The sequence below is a fragment of the Mastigoproctus giganteus genome, chromosome 10 (assembly GCF_048544385.1).
Source record: "Mastigoproctus giganteus isolate SK-2022 chromosome 10, ASM4854438v1, whole genome shotgun sequence".
Lineage (NCBI taxonomy): Eukaryota > Metazoa > Arthropoda > Arachnida > Uropygi > Thelyphonidae > Mastigoproctus > Mastigoproctus giganteus.
In genome coordinates, this window is record NC_143584.1 from 222,796,246 (window position 1) to 222,815,621 (window position 19,376).

General features: G+C 34.1%; 1 protein-coding gene across 2 annotated transcripts in view; it reads right to left on the reverse strand.

Moving 5' to 3' along the window:
- The window catches only part of LOC150079966 (tyrosine-protein phosphatase non-receptor type 5-like), a 185,948-nt gene that overhangs the window by 9,481 nt on the left and 157,091 nt on the right, over positions 1-19,376 (reverse strand). Inside the window, exon 15 of one of the 2 annotated variants that reach the window (XM_090382829.1) lies at positions 16,607-16,713. In XM_090382829.1, coding sequence (XP_090238955.1) covers positions 16,620-16,713 — 94 coding nt within the window. In that variant the 3' untranslated portion in view covers positions 16,607-16,619. Of the gene's footprint in view, positions 1-16,303; positions 16,714-19,376 lie in introns of those variants that run through there. The other variant, XM_090382828.1, reaches the window with a different exon arrangement.

The following is a 19,376-nucleotide window of genomic DNA, read 5'->3' on the forward strand; positions in this document are numbered from 1 at the left end:
CTTTTTTAATTCACAAAACTTTTTAAATCATGTAATTTAAAGTTAATAAGCTTTATTTATAACTCAAGTTCGAATAGCAAAGCTTAATAAATGGTACTCACCTTAGAAAATCTGCTGTTGTTACATGAAGTAGGTGAGTACCGTTTATTAAGCTTTGCTATTCAAACTTGAGTCCAATCATATCGGTACTTTAAGAAATTCTATAACTTATCTAATTGTCAAGCTTTATTTATAATTAACTATATAGTATAAAGTAATTTTAATTATAGTACAAAGCTCATATTCAAAATTTTTACTGGATGTGAGAGACTGTATTTTAATTAAAAATAAAAGCAATGCATCCGTAATTCTTTAATGACTTTCAGTTGCAACAATACTAGTATAACAGAGAATAAATATAAAATTCCTGAAATAGATAAAGAGGTAACAGTTACTTGAACACACTTGGAACTGTTATAACAAATGACACACAAACAGTTAAAAGCACAAAATATCTACAGATCATTTGTACTCCTGTAAGAGTGCAACATTTAACTTGCTGAAACCAAATGAGTTGGGGGGGGGGATAACTTATTTTTACAACACCTACTAATAAAAATTAGACAAATATCCAAAGATATATATATATATAGACACACACACACACAAACACACTGGACAGCAAAACATGAATATATATACATAACATTTGCCACGTATACAAGCACAATTTATCACCAAATGTTATTTTGATTTTTTTTGTTTCCAATTAAAAGAAAATGAAAAATTTTTTAAAGTAATCATTGGAAAACACTTTTTAATAGTTTAACAGAGCTAATTTCACTACCATTATCACCATACCACACCCAAACCAAATAAGCCAACATTTTATGAACAGTAAGCAGGTTACTATATGTATGGTATATTTGATATATAATGTAACATTATTCCATTACATTAACAAACAAAAACAGTTACATTATAATCCATAGCACACCATGGTTTAACAAAGTGGAATGTCACCAGACAAGTTTTCACCATTATGAGTGGAACGTTGGTCAAAAGAAAGCAACAGATGATAATTTCCCCCCCTCCCTTGATATTAGACAAAATGATCTTGGACACGAGCACACTCACTCTATAAGAATGGTATACCCTGATATGGACAGTAATGAATACACATAATATTATCATAACAATCATCACCTGTGAACACAAAACATCCTATTAAAATTGTATACATTTAGTACAGCTCAAAATTTGTATAAACATATTAAACAATCACCCATGTTTATACATATACAGGAATAACAGACAAGTCAATCACACAGGTGCTGAACACTATTTATCTAAAATTCACAAGTGCTATTTCAACACACAACAAGTCAAATATTGCTTGTGTATAGTAAATATATCAAGGAATATATATATGTATATATATACATACACACATACACACGTTTGTTTTCTTTCTTTCTTGCTATATATATATAATATACAGATGTTTCCTTATACAGCAAACACAAAGTAACAGCTCTCTTATAATAAAACTAGTACCACCTCAAGGACAATCATATCGATAATCACACCAAGTTTTGTAATATTTTGTCTATTTAATGTGTACACACACAGTCTAAATGTCGCTACCACTCAAAGAAAATATCTTGCCTTTATTAATCAACATAGTTCATCAACAACCATGCTCAAAATATGTATTTGTGCAATATTTTTACAACAAACATGGGTGAATTAAAAAATCCATATGATGTTATGAACACAGAGGCATGAATATGCAAAAATATCTAATGCATGCTTTTCATCCTAATGTCAAATTCATAACAACAGGACATTATATGGAGTTATTTCATAATATTGCAATGGAAACTACGAATAAAATTCACATTTTTTTTCTATCTTATTATACATCAAAACCCTGCCAAGATGCAAAACTAAAAACCTTTCATAAAGGTGCACGGAGGTTTTTGTTTACCACATACACACACATGCACAAAAACCAAAGTGCGCACAACTATAAAACATTTTTTTATATGCATCAAATACATTCAACATATAGGTGATAGTCTAGAAATGCCATCATTTGCATATATATATATATATATATATTGAAAAGTTTCTCTGACAATAAACAAGAGAGATTCACGACAACCAATAACAATTATATTAGCAAGCAAAAATAACACATTAATCAGAATATGTGTGCGCCACACAGAAACAGTTAACAACTGTCTAGCATTGGTAAAATAAAATGTGTATAATTAGATAATAAAATAATAACATATATATTAATGTAACTAGTAAACAGTGGTCCATACAAAGTGCTTTACACAGCAAAATGAAGAATTAGCAAAAAAAAAAAACTATCTGAATTTGAGCAAATTTATCTAACATATGCTTTCTTGTTTTGCATCTTTAATATGCACACATCTCTGTATTAAAAAAAATATATATAACCTGAACATTTTAACCTTAAATAATCTTGGGAATTGTTAAAAGGCAAGTAACCAATCCCAAAACTTAACTAAATATTTTACATTTTTCAAACAGGTGATGCTAATATTTGTTTTATTTTGAATAAAGGATTTTAAGGATTTTTATACCATCAACTTTCAGCTAACCACATCATAATGAAAACCATTTTTGATAGGCAAACCGTGAACAAGTAAACTATTGAAATTTTGAACTTTTTTTTGTATAACTGATAACTCTAAAATGCAAATCACCGGTTTGTGGGTCAATTTAAGTATATAAACATTTACAAACTAAATGTTTAAATGTTTAGAGACTTTACAATTTCATTGAGGATAACATTCTTTGTCTGTGTATATTTATTGACATAACGACAACCAAAGTAATTCAGGAGAGAGATCTATTTTTGTAATAAAGATGAACTCCTCCAGGGAAGATAATCTTGTCCAATAGTGGGTGCATTCAGTTTGTACTAAATAAATATTTAGTATCTACTTATATGTTTTAACCAGAAACATTAACACCACTGGTCATACATTTTTATGTCTCATTTCAAACAGGCCACTAAAAACACTCACAGTATTCTGGTATGACTTATGTCATTATTTCAAGTGAAACACTATACACCCCAAAATATATTTGCCAAAGATATGACTGCAGAAAAAATAAGATTACAGGGAGATGGGAATTTGGTATTATTATTATTACAGATGCAAATCTCTTGAAAGAAATTATTATAAATATTGTAACTATTTCCACATAGAGATCTTGCCCAATATGGCATTACAGGGAGCCAGAAATATGAAAAAACTGAAGGTCTCTGTAGCTGAGCGATCAAACACAAGGGTACAAAACAGCATGAGCTTTGAGTGACTGTGGTTCATCCCAGAGTATAAACAGAAAATTTATTTAAATTCTTTTTTTAGAATAAGTTCATTTATTTATTTGAGCTTCAGATAATTCTTCTCAAACAGATGCACAATTTCTTACCACATTGTGTGTGTGTAGACTTAATACTGTTAGCACTGCAAAATGCCATATACATCACTGTATTAGTGATGTATATGGCATATTGAAGTGGTGAATTTTTATTTCACACAAAAGTAGAAAAAAACAATCAAAAATTTTGACTGATTAAAAAAAAAAATAAATAAATAAATAATAAAATAAACTAGCTGGTAAGTAGTGAGAAATGTTTTCCATCTTGAGATCAAAATCAGGAAAAATGCATGAGCAGTAAAGATTTTATATGGATACTAACACACTGCAGTGCTTTCCAACTATTTTGCCACACATTATCTACATGCCAAAAATAATATTACACCATTTTCATTCCTTAAGTTGTTGGTAGATGCAACAGTATGTGATGGCAGACACATTTTTACATATTTTGGTAAGGGAGGTGGGCAAGATGTACAGTACTAAGCACAAGCTTAATCTAGAACATCTGACCTCGGCTATGTCAGTTATATCAGCCTTTCAAAAGAGAGAAAAATATACAGAGCTTTCTGACTGCTGATTCTGAAGCACATGAAGAAATAAATGTAAATTTTAATGTACAGTAATACCCCGACTTACGCTACCCCGACTTACGCGAACTCGGAGTTACGCGGTTCTTGATTTTTTCGTTTGGCAACGCTGCCGCCCACTATCTTCAAGGTCGTTTTTCATATATTATCGATATACGGTGCGACGGCGGAGAATGAGAGCGAAAGATGAACAAAATTCAACTTTGCTGCTTTTATGTTTTTTATATCAGTGAAGGGGAAACACATTTCACCATAATAACGTAAAAACCAACGCAATTCCAGCTACCGGTATAATCGCAAATGCAATTAGATCGAGTTTACTACCAGTTTATAACAGATTTCACTAGCAGAAACGCAACTGGATTTTTATTGTTTTATGGTAGTAACCCCTAGAAATGTGAGGTGTTAATAGTGTATCTCTGCCTTTATGGTGTTGTTTATTCAGTTGCTACATGCGCGCAGCTTTGTTTATGCGTATCAAGCGTGCCTCCTCGTTTTGTAATTGTGCTTTATTCCCTAAAAATGAGTAAAATACTTAATTAAAAGGTGTGAAAAGGAAGCGTCCTGGTGAAGACACTGCAGATTCAGAGAGAAAAAGAAAAGCAATTATCGATAAACAGAGGCGGACTGGGTCAAAAATTCTTACCTGGGAAAATTTATAGTGGCCTCATACTATGGTTTATGGCCAAAATCACACTGGCCCACCGGGGTTTCCCCGGCAAGGCTTATGGCCAGTCCGCCTCTGTCGATAGAGAAAAAATATAAAATTGTGAAACGCTTTGAGCGAAATGAAAGACCATGTGATATTGCACGTGCTACAGGCCTAAACGAAGCAACGGCGAAAAGCACATGACAATTGCAAACTTGACAGGTTGAAAATTGAAAAGGGCTCAATTTAAAAGGGCTTAAAAATTTTAGAAAACATAGACTCCAACGAAGAACGCGTTATAGCTACAAAGCAAGGAATAAAAAAATTATTAGCTTGCTACGAAGAAATTCTGCGTGAAAAAAAGAAGTCTCTGTGTCGTCAGACGAATTTGTTAGATTTTATGAAGCCATCGACATCGAAATAACTTTTTAACGTAAGTCATTTGTTTTTTAATACATATTTTGTATTAATATGTATAAATAACTGCAATTTTATTAATATTTTTCTTCTAAACTAGTGTTTTTGTTAGTCCTTGGTCCCAATTAAGCAAAATTTATATGTATTTATATGCAAAGTTGTACCCCGACTTACGCGAATTCGACTTACGCGATTTTCGTCGGACCCACCTATCGCGTAACTTCGGGGTATTACTGTATTATCAAGTAACTGTATTTTAATCAATCAGTTACAACAATATATGCAGTAAAAGGAAATCAGAATGAAGTTGCTGATCTGATGCCAAAATTTGGTAGCACTCTTTGGAGCATGTGATGCCCACTTTGTAAAGCTCTGCATTAAAGAATACAAAGTTTCCTTGCTCACAGTTATACTAATGTATGCTTTGAATTTAATTCTGTTGCCATAAATGTAGAAATGTGTCTTGCTGCAGATTTGTTCACAGCTGTTACATCGTTATCATATGCACTAGTACTTATCTATTTGTTTGAAACTGCATTATTTTATTTAAACAAGCTTATTCCTTGCAATGGTCCCAGGGGTTCACACCTGGTGAGTATGGGCTTGGCACACCCAGGGTCCTAAGCTGGACACCATCATTCTTCTCTTTCTTGGTGATTCCCTTCTCTCTCTCTCTCTCTCTCTCTCTCTCTCTCTCTCTCTCTCTCTCTCTCTCTCTCTCTCTCTCTGTGTGGTAACTGAAATTTTTTTTTGGCTGGTGCAGCAAAAGCCTCAGGCTTCCTTGCACCATAAGGCAAATTATAATAATAATATCTTTAAGATGCATAAAAAAAGCTAAACCCATTACCTTTATTTAGACTAAAAGAAAAGAAATAAAACATTGAAAAAAAAAAAAAAAAGAAAGAAAAAATGATGAAAATATGACAGAAATTTGGATAAATTACTGAACTGAATTAATTATTGATGAGAAGTTTGATTATAAAGAGAGATTTATTAATACTAATAAAAATAACAAAATCCACTAAAACAGCATTTTAAAATGCAAGATACTTAAAGCAACAAATTAAGATATCAAAAAAGTTTAATTATAAATTTTTTAAAACAATTTTAAAAGTTATGATCTGAATTGTATTTAAGAATTGTCCTCAAAACAGTAAAAAAGCATATTATATAAAAAAAAATTTGCTTCACTCAGAACATTCTCAATGTAGTGATACTGAGCAGATTACCAACTTATGAATGGAATACTCAAGTATTCCATTCATAGTTGGTAATCTGGAGTTAACAAGCAGTAGTTCTTAAGAATATGGAGAATTCCTAGTTTTGCTTAGGAATGCAAAAAAGTTAAACTGACAAAAAGTAACACTAAATATTTAGTAGTCTGGAAAAGCTGAACCTTACAGTGTAAATTAACACTTCCAAAAACTGATCATAAAATTTCCAGCAATTGAATATTGCCTTTTCCATTAAAAACAGTTAGAACAATGTTCTCAAATATAAGATGTTTCTGTTTTTTTTGACAATTCAAGAAGTTCAAATTTTTCTCTCTCATGTCATATCAAGTTGAGATTTATGGTGAACAAAGACAGTATTATTTGCTCAATGATGCAAAGCAGCACACTTTTTCTACACGTGCCAAAAAATAAAGTTCAATTACTCATACTTTTCTTTCAATCAAAAAGAGACTATCCAAATCTACCTTGAGCTGCACCAAACTTTCTGCCTCAGTCACCTTATTACTGTTGTTGCTGTTCATTTTTAGGCACATTAACAACTTAAGCCATTGCACTATTATCTTGTACAAGCATATGCACAATAGTTCAATGGTCTAAGTTGTTTACGTGCCTAAAAATGAACAACAGGCTATATGTTCACATGCTGATTTTCATGTTGTGTGGGCTGAAAAACCAGGATAAATCATGGAGGAAAATCTTTCTTCATCTGCCACCAACATTAGCTAATTAAAATCTCGATTGAAGAAGGCTTTAGAAATTCTTGGTGACAGATGAAGTGGGATAAATGAATATCCCACTTCATCTTACTTCACTGTGATTCAACCTTCTGCTGCTCCCAAATATTTTAAATTTGTCCGCTGGTTTCTCATCTCCCCTATCAATATGAAAAATGAGTTAGTAAGGTATAAGAAAATATATTTTACTAACTCATTTTACTCATCCCTTTCAGGGACTAGGTGCACACCACACCCAAGAGTGTCTGGTTTCCAAGCATAGCAAGTTTGCACATTCTAAAGCCATTCTTCATAATGCAAATGATTAGAACCTAACCTGTTTTTCTTGCCAATGTGGTTGCACTTCTTTGAACTTTCTAGAAGCTTCATGGCGTGTTTTTTCTTCTTCTTCTCTTTTTTTTTTTTTGTTGTGTTTTTTTTTTTTTTTGATTTGGTAGTTGTTGGCGCATCGGCTTCTGTGGCCATATTGCACCTCCCAAGGTTTTTTTGCAGTACTTTGATCCAAGCCCGAGGCGGGAATCGAACCCGCGACCTTTGGGTTGCCGGGCAGGTACTTTACCCACTTGGCTAGACCGGTCGGCTTTTTGTTGTGTAGCCTCCAATCTGAATACAATATTCCATGTGCAGTCTTATCATCGTTTCATAAAAAAAGAATAACATCCTTCTTCCTACTTGGAATAGTCTGATAAATCATTAATAGGATTCCATGTACTTTCCTGGCTATCTGTTTAGTAGAATTTCACATTTGATTGTACTGTGATCCTCTTTTTTTCAAACTTAACCATCTTCAATCCCCACCCCCTCTACACAGTGTTAGTTATTCCTGAGTTTATGTTTCCCAGGTACAAGACCATATCTGTAAAAGCCATTTTGAAGCAACACAAGCCAGTTGTGATCAGTAACACCATCCCAACCTTCAAATCATTAGCAAACTTTGATAACTTCTCCTGCAATTGTTAATACTTTCCTTTGTGAGCTTGCTGAATATGTGGGCTCATGGTAATGAGGTTTCCACTACACTCTGCAGATTGAATTCTTTTATGGAAGTTTAAAAAAATTATACCAGTGAAAACTGTGTGCCTAAATGCTTTTAAATATTAATTAGTGCTTATTTTTAAATATTAATGTGTCTAAATGCTTTTAAATTTCTTACATAAGTCAGGAAACTCACACTGTTTTGCCTTATCTCTGCCAATACAGACTTTATGAAGTTCAGTCCATTAAACAGAATTAGCAGATCTGCAAACAATTCTCTTGCTGACTTTGACACTTCTCAATCTCTGATGAACTCCATTCACAAGTATGCCTCATCTCTTGGACTGCAAAGTGACTTAATCTCATTTAACCTTCTGGTTTATTTTTATGTATTTAATATCTTTAAAATTTTTTGTTTTCCTCTTCTTTTCTTTCTATTATTATTTCTTCTACCAGTAATTAAACTTAATGTACACTTATTTTATACATATGATTTTATTGTTTGAATGTATTTTAATGGATTATTTAACTGTTGGATTTCTCTCTTATAACAGTTTTCATTTCTGTTCGTCGTTCTTGCTCTCAGATACACTGCTAATAGTTACCTGTTGTGTATCTTGCTATCAAAAAAATAAAAATAAAATAAATATTAATTTGTGTTTAGTTTGACCTGAATGCCCATTGATCTGAACTGCCCATTTGACCTGAATGAAATCAAATCAGAATTTCTTCAAAAAAAATAAAATAAAATTCCAAATTTTTTTTTTTTTTAGCGATTATTTTTCAATGTAGTAATATCTTCTGTATCTATTTATCATTTAATTCAATTTCTGGATCAAAAATCCCCAGAGTTCATACATGCAAATTTTAAATTTACATACATACTACTGAAAATGTTAAGGAATATTAAAAACAAGATTCCACCCATCAATGATTTTATGCCTATATTGGAGTAAAGGCTTATCTACTCCGAATACCCATTTATGGCCAACCTCTTACTAATATCTTTCCCCAGCCCCTGATCCACTTAAGCAACTTCTTCATAATCCAATTTTTTTCAAGTTCATACAATAACCTCTTACGGGTTGACAATACAAGACCAGTCAGGTAAGATCTTCCTTTCACAAACACATCAAGCGTGGCCATGCATTATTGTTTCCTATTCCTAATGAACCATTCTAAGGGGTACATCCAGAGTCCATTAATACAACTAACAATTTGATACACTCATATGGATATACATAACTGGATATATATCGACTACTGCTGGGACCTTACCTAATTTTGCAATGTAACTATGCCATACTTTTTTCTTTTTCTGAATTAAACACTCCAACTCTTTGTCATCCATTTTGGCATATTTCCATCTTTTTCTTTTCCAGTTTCTTTATTTAGCACTGGACTGAATGCTTTTGCTGCTTTCAAGAAACATCCTTAAACACATGCCATAATAAATTCCTGGCCTGTAGCACACAGTTGTGTCCAATTTCTTTGTACATTACCTATTTTAGAACACGGCAGTCACACTTGTCCCACAATATGTTTCCTGCTGTGATATTATACTGTTAGCACAGAAAATAAAAATTTGAGAAAAGTCTAAGGCCCTCGGGGAGATTATCAAAGGGCAAGAAATAAACTGTGCATTTTAAGAATATTTCATCATTATCTTTGTTTTTCCTAATGAACAAGATATATGAAGATGCAAGAAAATCTACTATAATCGCTTTCCCCTTCCCCAAAGAATAGTTATCATATCAGAAGACTCCTTTACAGAAGGTCCGAGGTCAATTTGTTTTAATATTACTGCATTGTGGTATTTTATAAGAAAGAGATATTAATTTAAATATATATATATATAATTACTACTTAACAAGCACTAAATATATCACTGCATAAGCACTAAGAGCAATTTAATTTTAAAGAGAAAAACGTACACAAATTGAACAGGACCAAATGCTGCTATCCTCCCAAGATAGCGTTGAATTTTGATAGAGAATTTAACCTTAACCAAATTTAGCAGCTGTATGAACTCATATACAAGATGTCAGTTATGCAACATATTTTCACCCTATTCAATGGGGACCTCAAATTTTTTTTAATAGAAAAGTTAGAAAAAAGGGGAGGGTCAGAATTACCCCATCCAGCAGCACATTAAATTCCGTCAATGAATAGAGAATGTCTACAGTGCATAAGAATTTTTAAATTTGAAATAACTTTTACATACTATTATTAATCAAACCTTGTTCAATTGTTATGATTACAGTATTAACAGCTATTTTAAGTTTAAAATTCTTTATCCACTAAAGTAGACTTCCAGTGAGAGGTTGGATTATTTAGTTTTATTTAATTTGTAAATGATTTTCTTCTAAATTAAATTGAACTTACATTATACAGAAGTGTACTCATTATCTTATTCTTGCATATAATCATACCCTTTTAAACCCATAAAAATATATCTACTTAAAGATTCCATGGAAATCATAACATAGGAAAGATATACGCTCAGTGATCACTGAATTATGACCACCCCCTAACAAATCAAAGTGACAAAGTAGCAGTTATGGCACACAGTAAAGATATCACAGAGTTTCAAAAGGGCATGACTGTGAGAGCTCGTGTGTCAGGTGCTTCCATATCAGAAACAGCATGTCTTGTCGGTTAATCACGGCCCACTGTGATTAAGGTGTACAAAGAATGGTGTGAACAGGTCAAACCAACTCCCACTGACAGAACTGTAAAGAACCACACAAGGTGGATATTTGTGGTTAGCAAAGGGTGCAGCACATTGATGAGCTCAATAGCAGGTGACTGTGCAACAGTTGACATCACAATACAATAAATAAATAAATAAATAAATAAATTTTCTGTTTATACTCCGGGACGACCCAACGGTCAGAGGAGTTCACAAGACAGACAGAATACTAGAAACAGCACCGTATTCAGTAGTCACGGGCTTGAACCCCGGTCACTCAAGGCACGTGTACTTATGCACCCGCGCGCCTGACCACTAGGCTACGGCGGCCTGCAAGAACAATATCCCAAATGACAATGTGCTGCATACTCAGATGCATGGGGTTCCATAGCTGACAACCCAAAAGACACCCTCTCTTCATCGCTGATTATTGTCGATGGTGAATGCTGCAGTGTCAACAACCCTAGTTGGACACTGAAGGACTGGAAATGAGCATGCAGGTCGGATGAATCCAAATACACAGTGCAACAAACTGACAAATACCTTCATGAGTGGTGCAAGCAACAAAATTCCATCGTGTATGGTACCCACTATCCAGGCAGATGGCAGTGGTTGCTAAATATGAGGCATGTTTTTCTGGAAAGAACTGGGAACCTCCTAGTGCATATGGACCAATGTTTCACTAGTGAGATCTACTGGCAGCTCTTAGGAGATTAGGTGCACCCTGCCATGTTGCATTTTTTCCCAGACAGAAATAAGATCTTCCAAGATGATAATGTGCTGTGTTATCAGGCCCAACACTGTGCATAAGTGATTTCAAGGAACAGTGACAATATCACCAATCTTGATTGACCTCCAAATTGGCCTGACCTCAATCCAATTGAGCACCTGTGGGATGTCTTGGAATGGGAAGTGAGGCATATGGACATGCAACTGTCATCTATTCCAACGATGTGGAAAGCATTGCAGGCGGCAGTATGCTGCAGATCCATATAGATCTCGTCAGACATCTACTGGAGTCAATGACTAGGCAAATATCAGCTGTTATCTGTGTGAATGGCACTCCAACACGGCATTAGGTAGTTGGTCATAACTCAGTGTTCAGTCATGGATAAAAATGCTAGCACAAATTTTATGATCAACAAAAATGAAGTTTTATTAGTTGTTATTCCAAACATTCTATAAAGGTATCCTAAGTTTGTACCATTTCAGCCATATGGCTGAAATGGTACAAATATAAGCAATATAAGCTTAGGATACACATTTTTTGGAAGAAGAATCTTCTCAAATATTTGGGTAATTAGATAAATTATCTTAATGACAGAATTTTAATATCCATATCTAAGCCATTTAAGGTATATAGATTGTATCTATATGGCTCTAGTTGATTGGCTAACATTATAAAATATGTTACATTCGAAATACTGTCTATACACTGAGTGATCACTGAATTATGACCACCCCTATGAAAACTGAATGCGATCCATTGACCACGTGAGGTACGAGAGTGCGGAATTAGTTGACCTACGTAGCATAGATAAGGTGTCAGTGGTTCAGTAGGTAGTAAAATTCCGAGCGTGATAAGTAAAAGGAAAGTTTTATCAGATTTTGATAAAGGACAGATTGTGAGTGCTCGACAAGCTGGTGCCTCAATTTCCCAAACGGCTGAACTGGTGGGGTGTTTGAGAGCCACCATAGTTAAAGTGTACCAGGATGAGCATCAAAATGGTCAAACAATGACCAAAGTCAGCAAAAGGTTGATGTTAGAGGTGAGTGCTGGGTCCGATGACTCGTACAGGTGCAGCACTGTTCAAGAGTTGGTTACCCAATACAACATGGGCCAACCCGAAACAATATCTGGCATGACCATGCATCACACATATGGGCTATACCAGCAGACGATCTCTACGGCATCCTCTCCTAACCAAGGTTCATCGGCGTAAAAGACTTGCCTGGTGCAAAGAGCATGCAAGTTGGATGTTAGAAGACTGGAAGAAGGTGGCTGGTCGGATGAGTCAAGTTATTTACTACACACCGTGAATGGTCGTGTACGGATTTGGCGTCAACAACATGAGGCTCTTCATCCATCATGCATGGTATCGACAGTGCAGGCCGGTGGAGGTGGTTGTATGGTGTGGGGCATGTTTCACTGGCAGGAACCTGGACCCGTGGTGCATGTGGAACAACATATCAGTGGTCTCAGCTATCATCAACTACTTGCTGACTGTGTACACGCCGCTATATTACACTTTTCCCAAATGGCGATGGTGTCTTCCAAGATGACAATGCGCTGAGTCATTGGGCACTTGTGTAGGAATGGTTACACTGAAATCAATCCCACAGAGCACTTGTGGGACACTATGGAAAGGCATATCAGGTGTCTGGATACACCAATCACCTCCATACCTGCATTGCTGACCACATTACACACAGCTTGACTGGCCATACCTCCCGAACGCTTCCGACATCTTGTTGAATCAATGCCACGTTGGATAGCTGCTGTGCTGAGAGAAAAAGGAGGACCTACGAAGTATTAGGTAGGTGGTCATAATTCAGTGATCACTCAGTGTATATATATATCAGGTGCCCATTGTTAAAGTATTTCTATTTAGCTGTCTGGAGAAAAGTCTAATGGAGGAAGTGCAATGAAATTTGGCAGTTATGTTCTTCAGAGAACGCCATATAGAATTATATCAAAAATAAAATTTGTCCTAAAAATCATCACTAACCAACAGAAAAGATGTGATGTGAACAGTTTACATCTCCATTCCACTTGCACATAAATATGGAATAGAAGGTATAAGATACTGAAGTTGAGGATAAAGTAATGTTACGAGCACAACATTCTAAATTTACTAGACCATGTTTTGATTATGGAGCCCTACCACTGAAATGGAAGCAGTGTGGTTCAAATCTACAAATTCCAATAAGAACAACAACTGCAAAACTTTACTGACATTTGTTTTCAATTTTTTGGCAATAATGGAATGGAGGCAGACAATAATAAGGTCCATTTCATTTGAATGGGGCAATGAACATCCTATTAAAATGAAACAATGTATTTTTAGGAAGTTTCAGGAATCAATGTAGCAATTCTGTGCAATACAAGAAATTCCCCGATATCCATCTGAGGTCAATGTATGGTATACAGTTTATAGCCAACTTTGTTGTTAGCCTTCTTTGAAGGAAGCCATCCTACTGGATGTGTAACATTTTCAATAATCACCCAATGATACTGAGACATATTACTGACTGTCGTCATTCCACAACTGTAAAAAGAATGGCTGGAAACAACAAATTTTATGCAAGATGGATTACCTTCACAAGAACTTGCTGTGGCAGTACTTTATCACTGAAAAGGTAATCGACCACTCATTTCTTTCAGCCTGGCTGCCTTGACTGCTTGTAGGAAATTGTGTATTGTGACAATATTCCTGACCTAGCAAACCCTGAAGGACAGCAATGTGCAGCATGTTTCTCATGTGCTGTATTCATACAAATTCCACCATGAGCAAACCAAGTAACAGCGTGGTCACCTGCAGATGACCACACTGTTACTTGGTTTGAGGTTTTAATAAACCACAATGGTGACCACACCAAGGTACATATTGAGAACTGATTGGATCATTATAGTTATTCAGGAACAGGAGCACACTGTTAATGTATGCTAATATACTTGACACTAGCTATGCCATATGTCATGTGTTGCTAATAATGCTCTTTACATGAACATCAAGCAATAAAATGACAACGGTACTATACTTTTTTTTTTTTTTTTTTTTGTGTAATTTTCTATCACATCTTCTAAAGGACATACATGGCCAAATTTATCTGCATTTCTTCCATTAGATCATACTCCACACAGCTTTAAATAGGGATATTTTAATTGTAACTATCCAGTACCTAGTACCTAACTCTACATTAGAATATTTCTGCTGATTAAATCCGATTTTAGTATTAGCAAAATAACTTGAGAGAGAGAGAGAGAGAGAGAGAGAGAGAGAGAGAGAGAGAGAGAGAGAGAGAGAGAGAGAGAGAGAGAGAGAGTGTAAATGTACAATTACATTTACTCCCTCATATTACATTTATCTTAATTTACCCATTTCTTCAAAATATTCCCCTTTAAATTAAATTTATATAAACTTTCCATTTCCACCAGATATAATGGGAGCCTTCCAACAGTCATTATTTATGGCTAAAGGCAAATTTTCACACATCAATTCTGCAGCCATCCTTTCTCAATTTAAATCAATGTTCCCTTGTATATGTCACCTGAGAAAGAGTAATTAAAAATAAAGATGATGTTCCATTTCTGGTCCTTACACTGCAAAGACTGTTGTTATCTTTACAATTTCATATACAATTTCCTGTATAACACAAACATAATTGACAAAATACTGTCATATAAAAATTGTTTTTCTATGACAGTATTTTGTTTAGTCTGTCACAGAATTAAGGTAAAATCTGTGATATTACTGAAAGTGTATATTATCTTGAAAAATTTTAAGTTGTGCCTATATCTGGCCATGAGCTGGTCATTATGTGTGAAAACACACAAAAAAAGGAAAAAAGAAACATATCCTTCATTATATTTTATGGGAAATTTTTTGGTATAGCTTCTATCACTTTCAACAACATAAACCAGCACGTGATTATATGAAATGATCCCATGTGCATTACATTCACAATATATGTAGCATATTTGTTATAAATAATAGCAATGCTACAATTTTGGATAAATTAAAATGAAAAATTTTCTTTGATTAAATGTAGAGAATAAGAGAAAAATTAAGCTAAGCTATACCTACGATCTAAGATAGAGAATATTCATTTTCCTTTTAATTTAATCAACACCAGAAGTTAATACACATCTGATGAATGATATTTTCTTGCATAACAACTTACACATATCCTGCATAACAATTTTAATTGTGGTAAAAAAAAAATAATAATAAATAAATAAAAAATAAAAGACCATTTTTTTTTCATGAAATTTGTTAATCTGAAGATTATGGGTAGACAAATGCTTGCTCAGTTATTCCTGTAACAGAATGACACTATTTTCCTAAACACTTGTGATATCAAAGTCAGCACCTGACAACAGTTTTGCCATGATAAATGTAGTAGCTTGTACGATTTCTCACATACTCTGAGAAAATCTTAAAGGTTCCAAAATTCTCAAGGATGACACTTCTGATTAAAAAAAGTTTTAAACTTGAAGACAAGAAGTTCAGCAAAAGAATGTCGCATTTCACTGACAACATGAGAAATAATACAGTGGGGAAAAAAAAAAAAAAAAAAAAAACACCCCTACATTATCTACTTGCATATACTACAGTGCTCTATACAAATACATACTTCTAGACAATACAGAGCTGTCAAAACAAATAATCCATATACAATAAGTAGAAAACAATTCACATGAATTATTATAAAAATAAAATAAAACTTATCTTTAACCTTAATACTGAATGTAACAATATATTTACAACAAAAATATCATTTCCTAATGAAAAAGGCAAAATTATACTGTTCTATAAAATAGTCAAAATATATTTGTCCAATAAAAATGGAATGGCACAATATAATGAAGTGAAATTATAAAACAATGAGAAGGAACATATGACTAGATGTTAAAGAAATTACTCCTAACTTCAATACAGCATGTACACCACAGTGCCTGTGAGAAATACTGCACATATGCACACACAAAATGTAAATGGAATGTATTATGATTGCATCTGTGTGTCTGTGCATGCATTTTGTGTAGTAGAACAAAAATACTAGTGAGTGAAACAACCTGTGCTCTGCTTCTCCAGTTGGCTATTGCAAGGCATACTTGCGCAGATCTGCACAGGGCAGTGGATGACTTCAGATGAGCATTTATGTGAGCCTGTTAGCAGATTTACCTTGGTTTAGACTTCATTCTCCTGACTGGTCTGGCAACGTGTGTTCAAATACACACAAGGCTTGATGGACAAACTCATACTGTTCAGCAGTCTGGACCATTCCTCCTCTACAGAGGAAAGTTTAATAAAATAAGTATAATGCTTGTTTATATATAAAATGAAGAAATCACACATGCAAAATGTTTAAAATTATTCCCTTAATTATCAAATGCCACAAACTAGCAAAAATATGGCTGCAGTGGTATGATAAATATAACTTGCAGATAATATTTAAAAATATACAAATGTGAAAAGAAAAACTAGGAAAAAACATAATACCCAACATTATTAGTAACAAACCTTTTTTTAATATTACTTTTCATTATCACCACCTTTTCATCATCATCATTTCTGTTTCTCTCTCATCCTCGCTATCATCAGTAGGTATAAAAAAAGCTTGCACACTTCTTCCATCAAGCTGATGGAAGACAGATAAGATCACACTAAATGCATGAATTAATTGTGCAACTTCTATGTGATGCAGCTTGGTTTGGTCTTAAATTCTGCAGCTCAGCTAGAAATAGCAAAATTTATGGTTGTTCATGAAAAATTATGATCATTCTTTACTGAACAGCCTGCATATATTTTTTATTCAGTGGGATATTTCTTGTAACCATATCTAAAAGTTCAACGTTTCTTAATTAATGGTTTGCTGCAGGGTATATATTGTTCCTAGACAACTTTTTTCTACCTGATGATTTTGGAGGCTTGCTTGGCTGAAATGCACATTGCTGATTACTGTAATAATACTTTTTTACATAACATGCCAGCATTTTCTGGCAGGTTATTTAAAAGTTTCTCAGTTGTCCATTTTTCAAAAATAGATGAGTTAATTTAATTTGGCCATGATAATTGCCTGTAGCAGCATTCACTTTACACATAAAATTAAAATTAGAAATACCTCCCCCCAATGTCTCTTCTAAGGTGCCTAGTTACAAAGCTACATAGTTCACATATTCAGTCTTTCCTCATATGAACATCCTTTTGCCAATCTCACCAAGCACACTGCCCATCTTTGGACCGTTTCAAGATGCTTGATGTCTTTTTTCAGGTTCAGTCTACATACTTCAACACATTACTAAACCTAAAGTTAAAAGAGCAGTTAAAAATACAATAAAATCCAGTTACAACGAATTTCAAAGAAAGTTTCAATTTAACCAAAATATTTACAGGTCCTGGCCAATTTCCCTTATTTGTAAATCTATTTTGAGCAAAACAGTTCCAATGAAGAATTCAGTACATGGAATTATTTTCAAAGTTTGCAAAATATTTACAGGTCCTGGCCAATTTCCCTTATTTGTAAATCTATTTTGAGCAAAACAGTTCCAATAAAGAATTCAGTACAAGGAATTATTTTCAAAGTTTACCTATGTGGGTGTGTGTGTGTTGATTTTCATATGTGAATATTATGAATGACCATCATAATGCAAGTATGGCTATAGGAGGGGTCAATTAAGGAACAAAAGTTTTACATGATGCGGCAAAAGGATTTAGTTTTGCACCTTCTGTTAAAAGTTTTCCCATTTTTGAATGATTATGCTAAAATCTAATTGGTACCGCATACTGGCAATTTTTTTAAAAATTATTATTTACTGACTTTAAAGTCAATACTGAAGTAAATTAAAGTGTAAGCTGTTATGTCTATATATTAGAAAAGTGCAGCAGAATTTATCTGAACAAGTGTGTGTGTGTGTGTGTGTGTGTGTGTGTGTGTGTGTGTGTGTGTGTGTGTGTGTGTGTGTGTGTGTGTGTTATGGGGATTTTTACGCCACATAAGCTGCTGTGGCTATAATGTGCCTATTTGAACAAATAATGGTTTTTTTTAGTGATAATTTTAAGCAATATCATTAGAATGAAATTTTGATACAAAGAAATGATTCATATACCTCGAAGTATACTGACACAGGATTTTATTGTATATGAAAACTTTAAAATAAAACTGCATATGCAGGGGTTTGACAATGGTATGTCTTCAGTAACTGCTGCACAATGAATCGTTACACCTCCTTTAATGCAAACAGTGACATGGGCACCAAGAAATGAGGATGTCAATGCAACTTCTGCCAGTGCATAGTACCTTGCCAATTACTTTCTTTCCAACACACACACACACACACACACACACACACACACACACACACACACACACACACACACACACACACACACACACACACACACACACACACACCATTATGTACCTTTCTACAACATATATCATGCCTCAAAGATAGATATTACTCCACCCCAACCCTCCTATGATTATTAATGTTAGGCAAGGTGCTGCAGATATGGATGGAATCCCTTGAACCAATGGCAGGTCTTTTGACCTCTGTTCAAATTAATAACCCAAACCTCATCTAGGTCAATGTAAGCAACATGAAATAAGCCAGATAAATAGTATGAGTCCCAAAATGCTGTAAAAGGACGGTTCATATTACTGAACCCCCCCATTAGCAATTAATACTGGGTGAGTATCAACTGCTAATTGGAGGGGGGGAAGGGGCATAAGTCCCTAGTTTTTGTCTAATCCCAGACATCCCATTTTCCCCTTAATAATAATCATTCCAAGCAAGATGACCAAGCTGTGCCTAGTGAAACATGCACTGTTGTCCCCATGTTGAAAGCAAAAACCTACAGGCATGGGTATCATATAATCCATTTTGGGGAGGAGGGAATAACTGCAACAAAAATAATGAAAATATTATATTATTTTTATAACAAAAATACA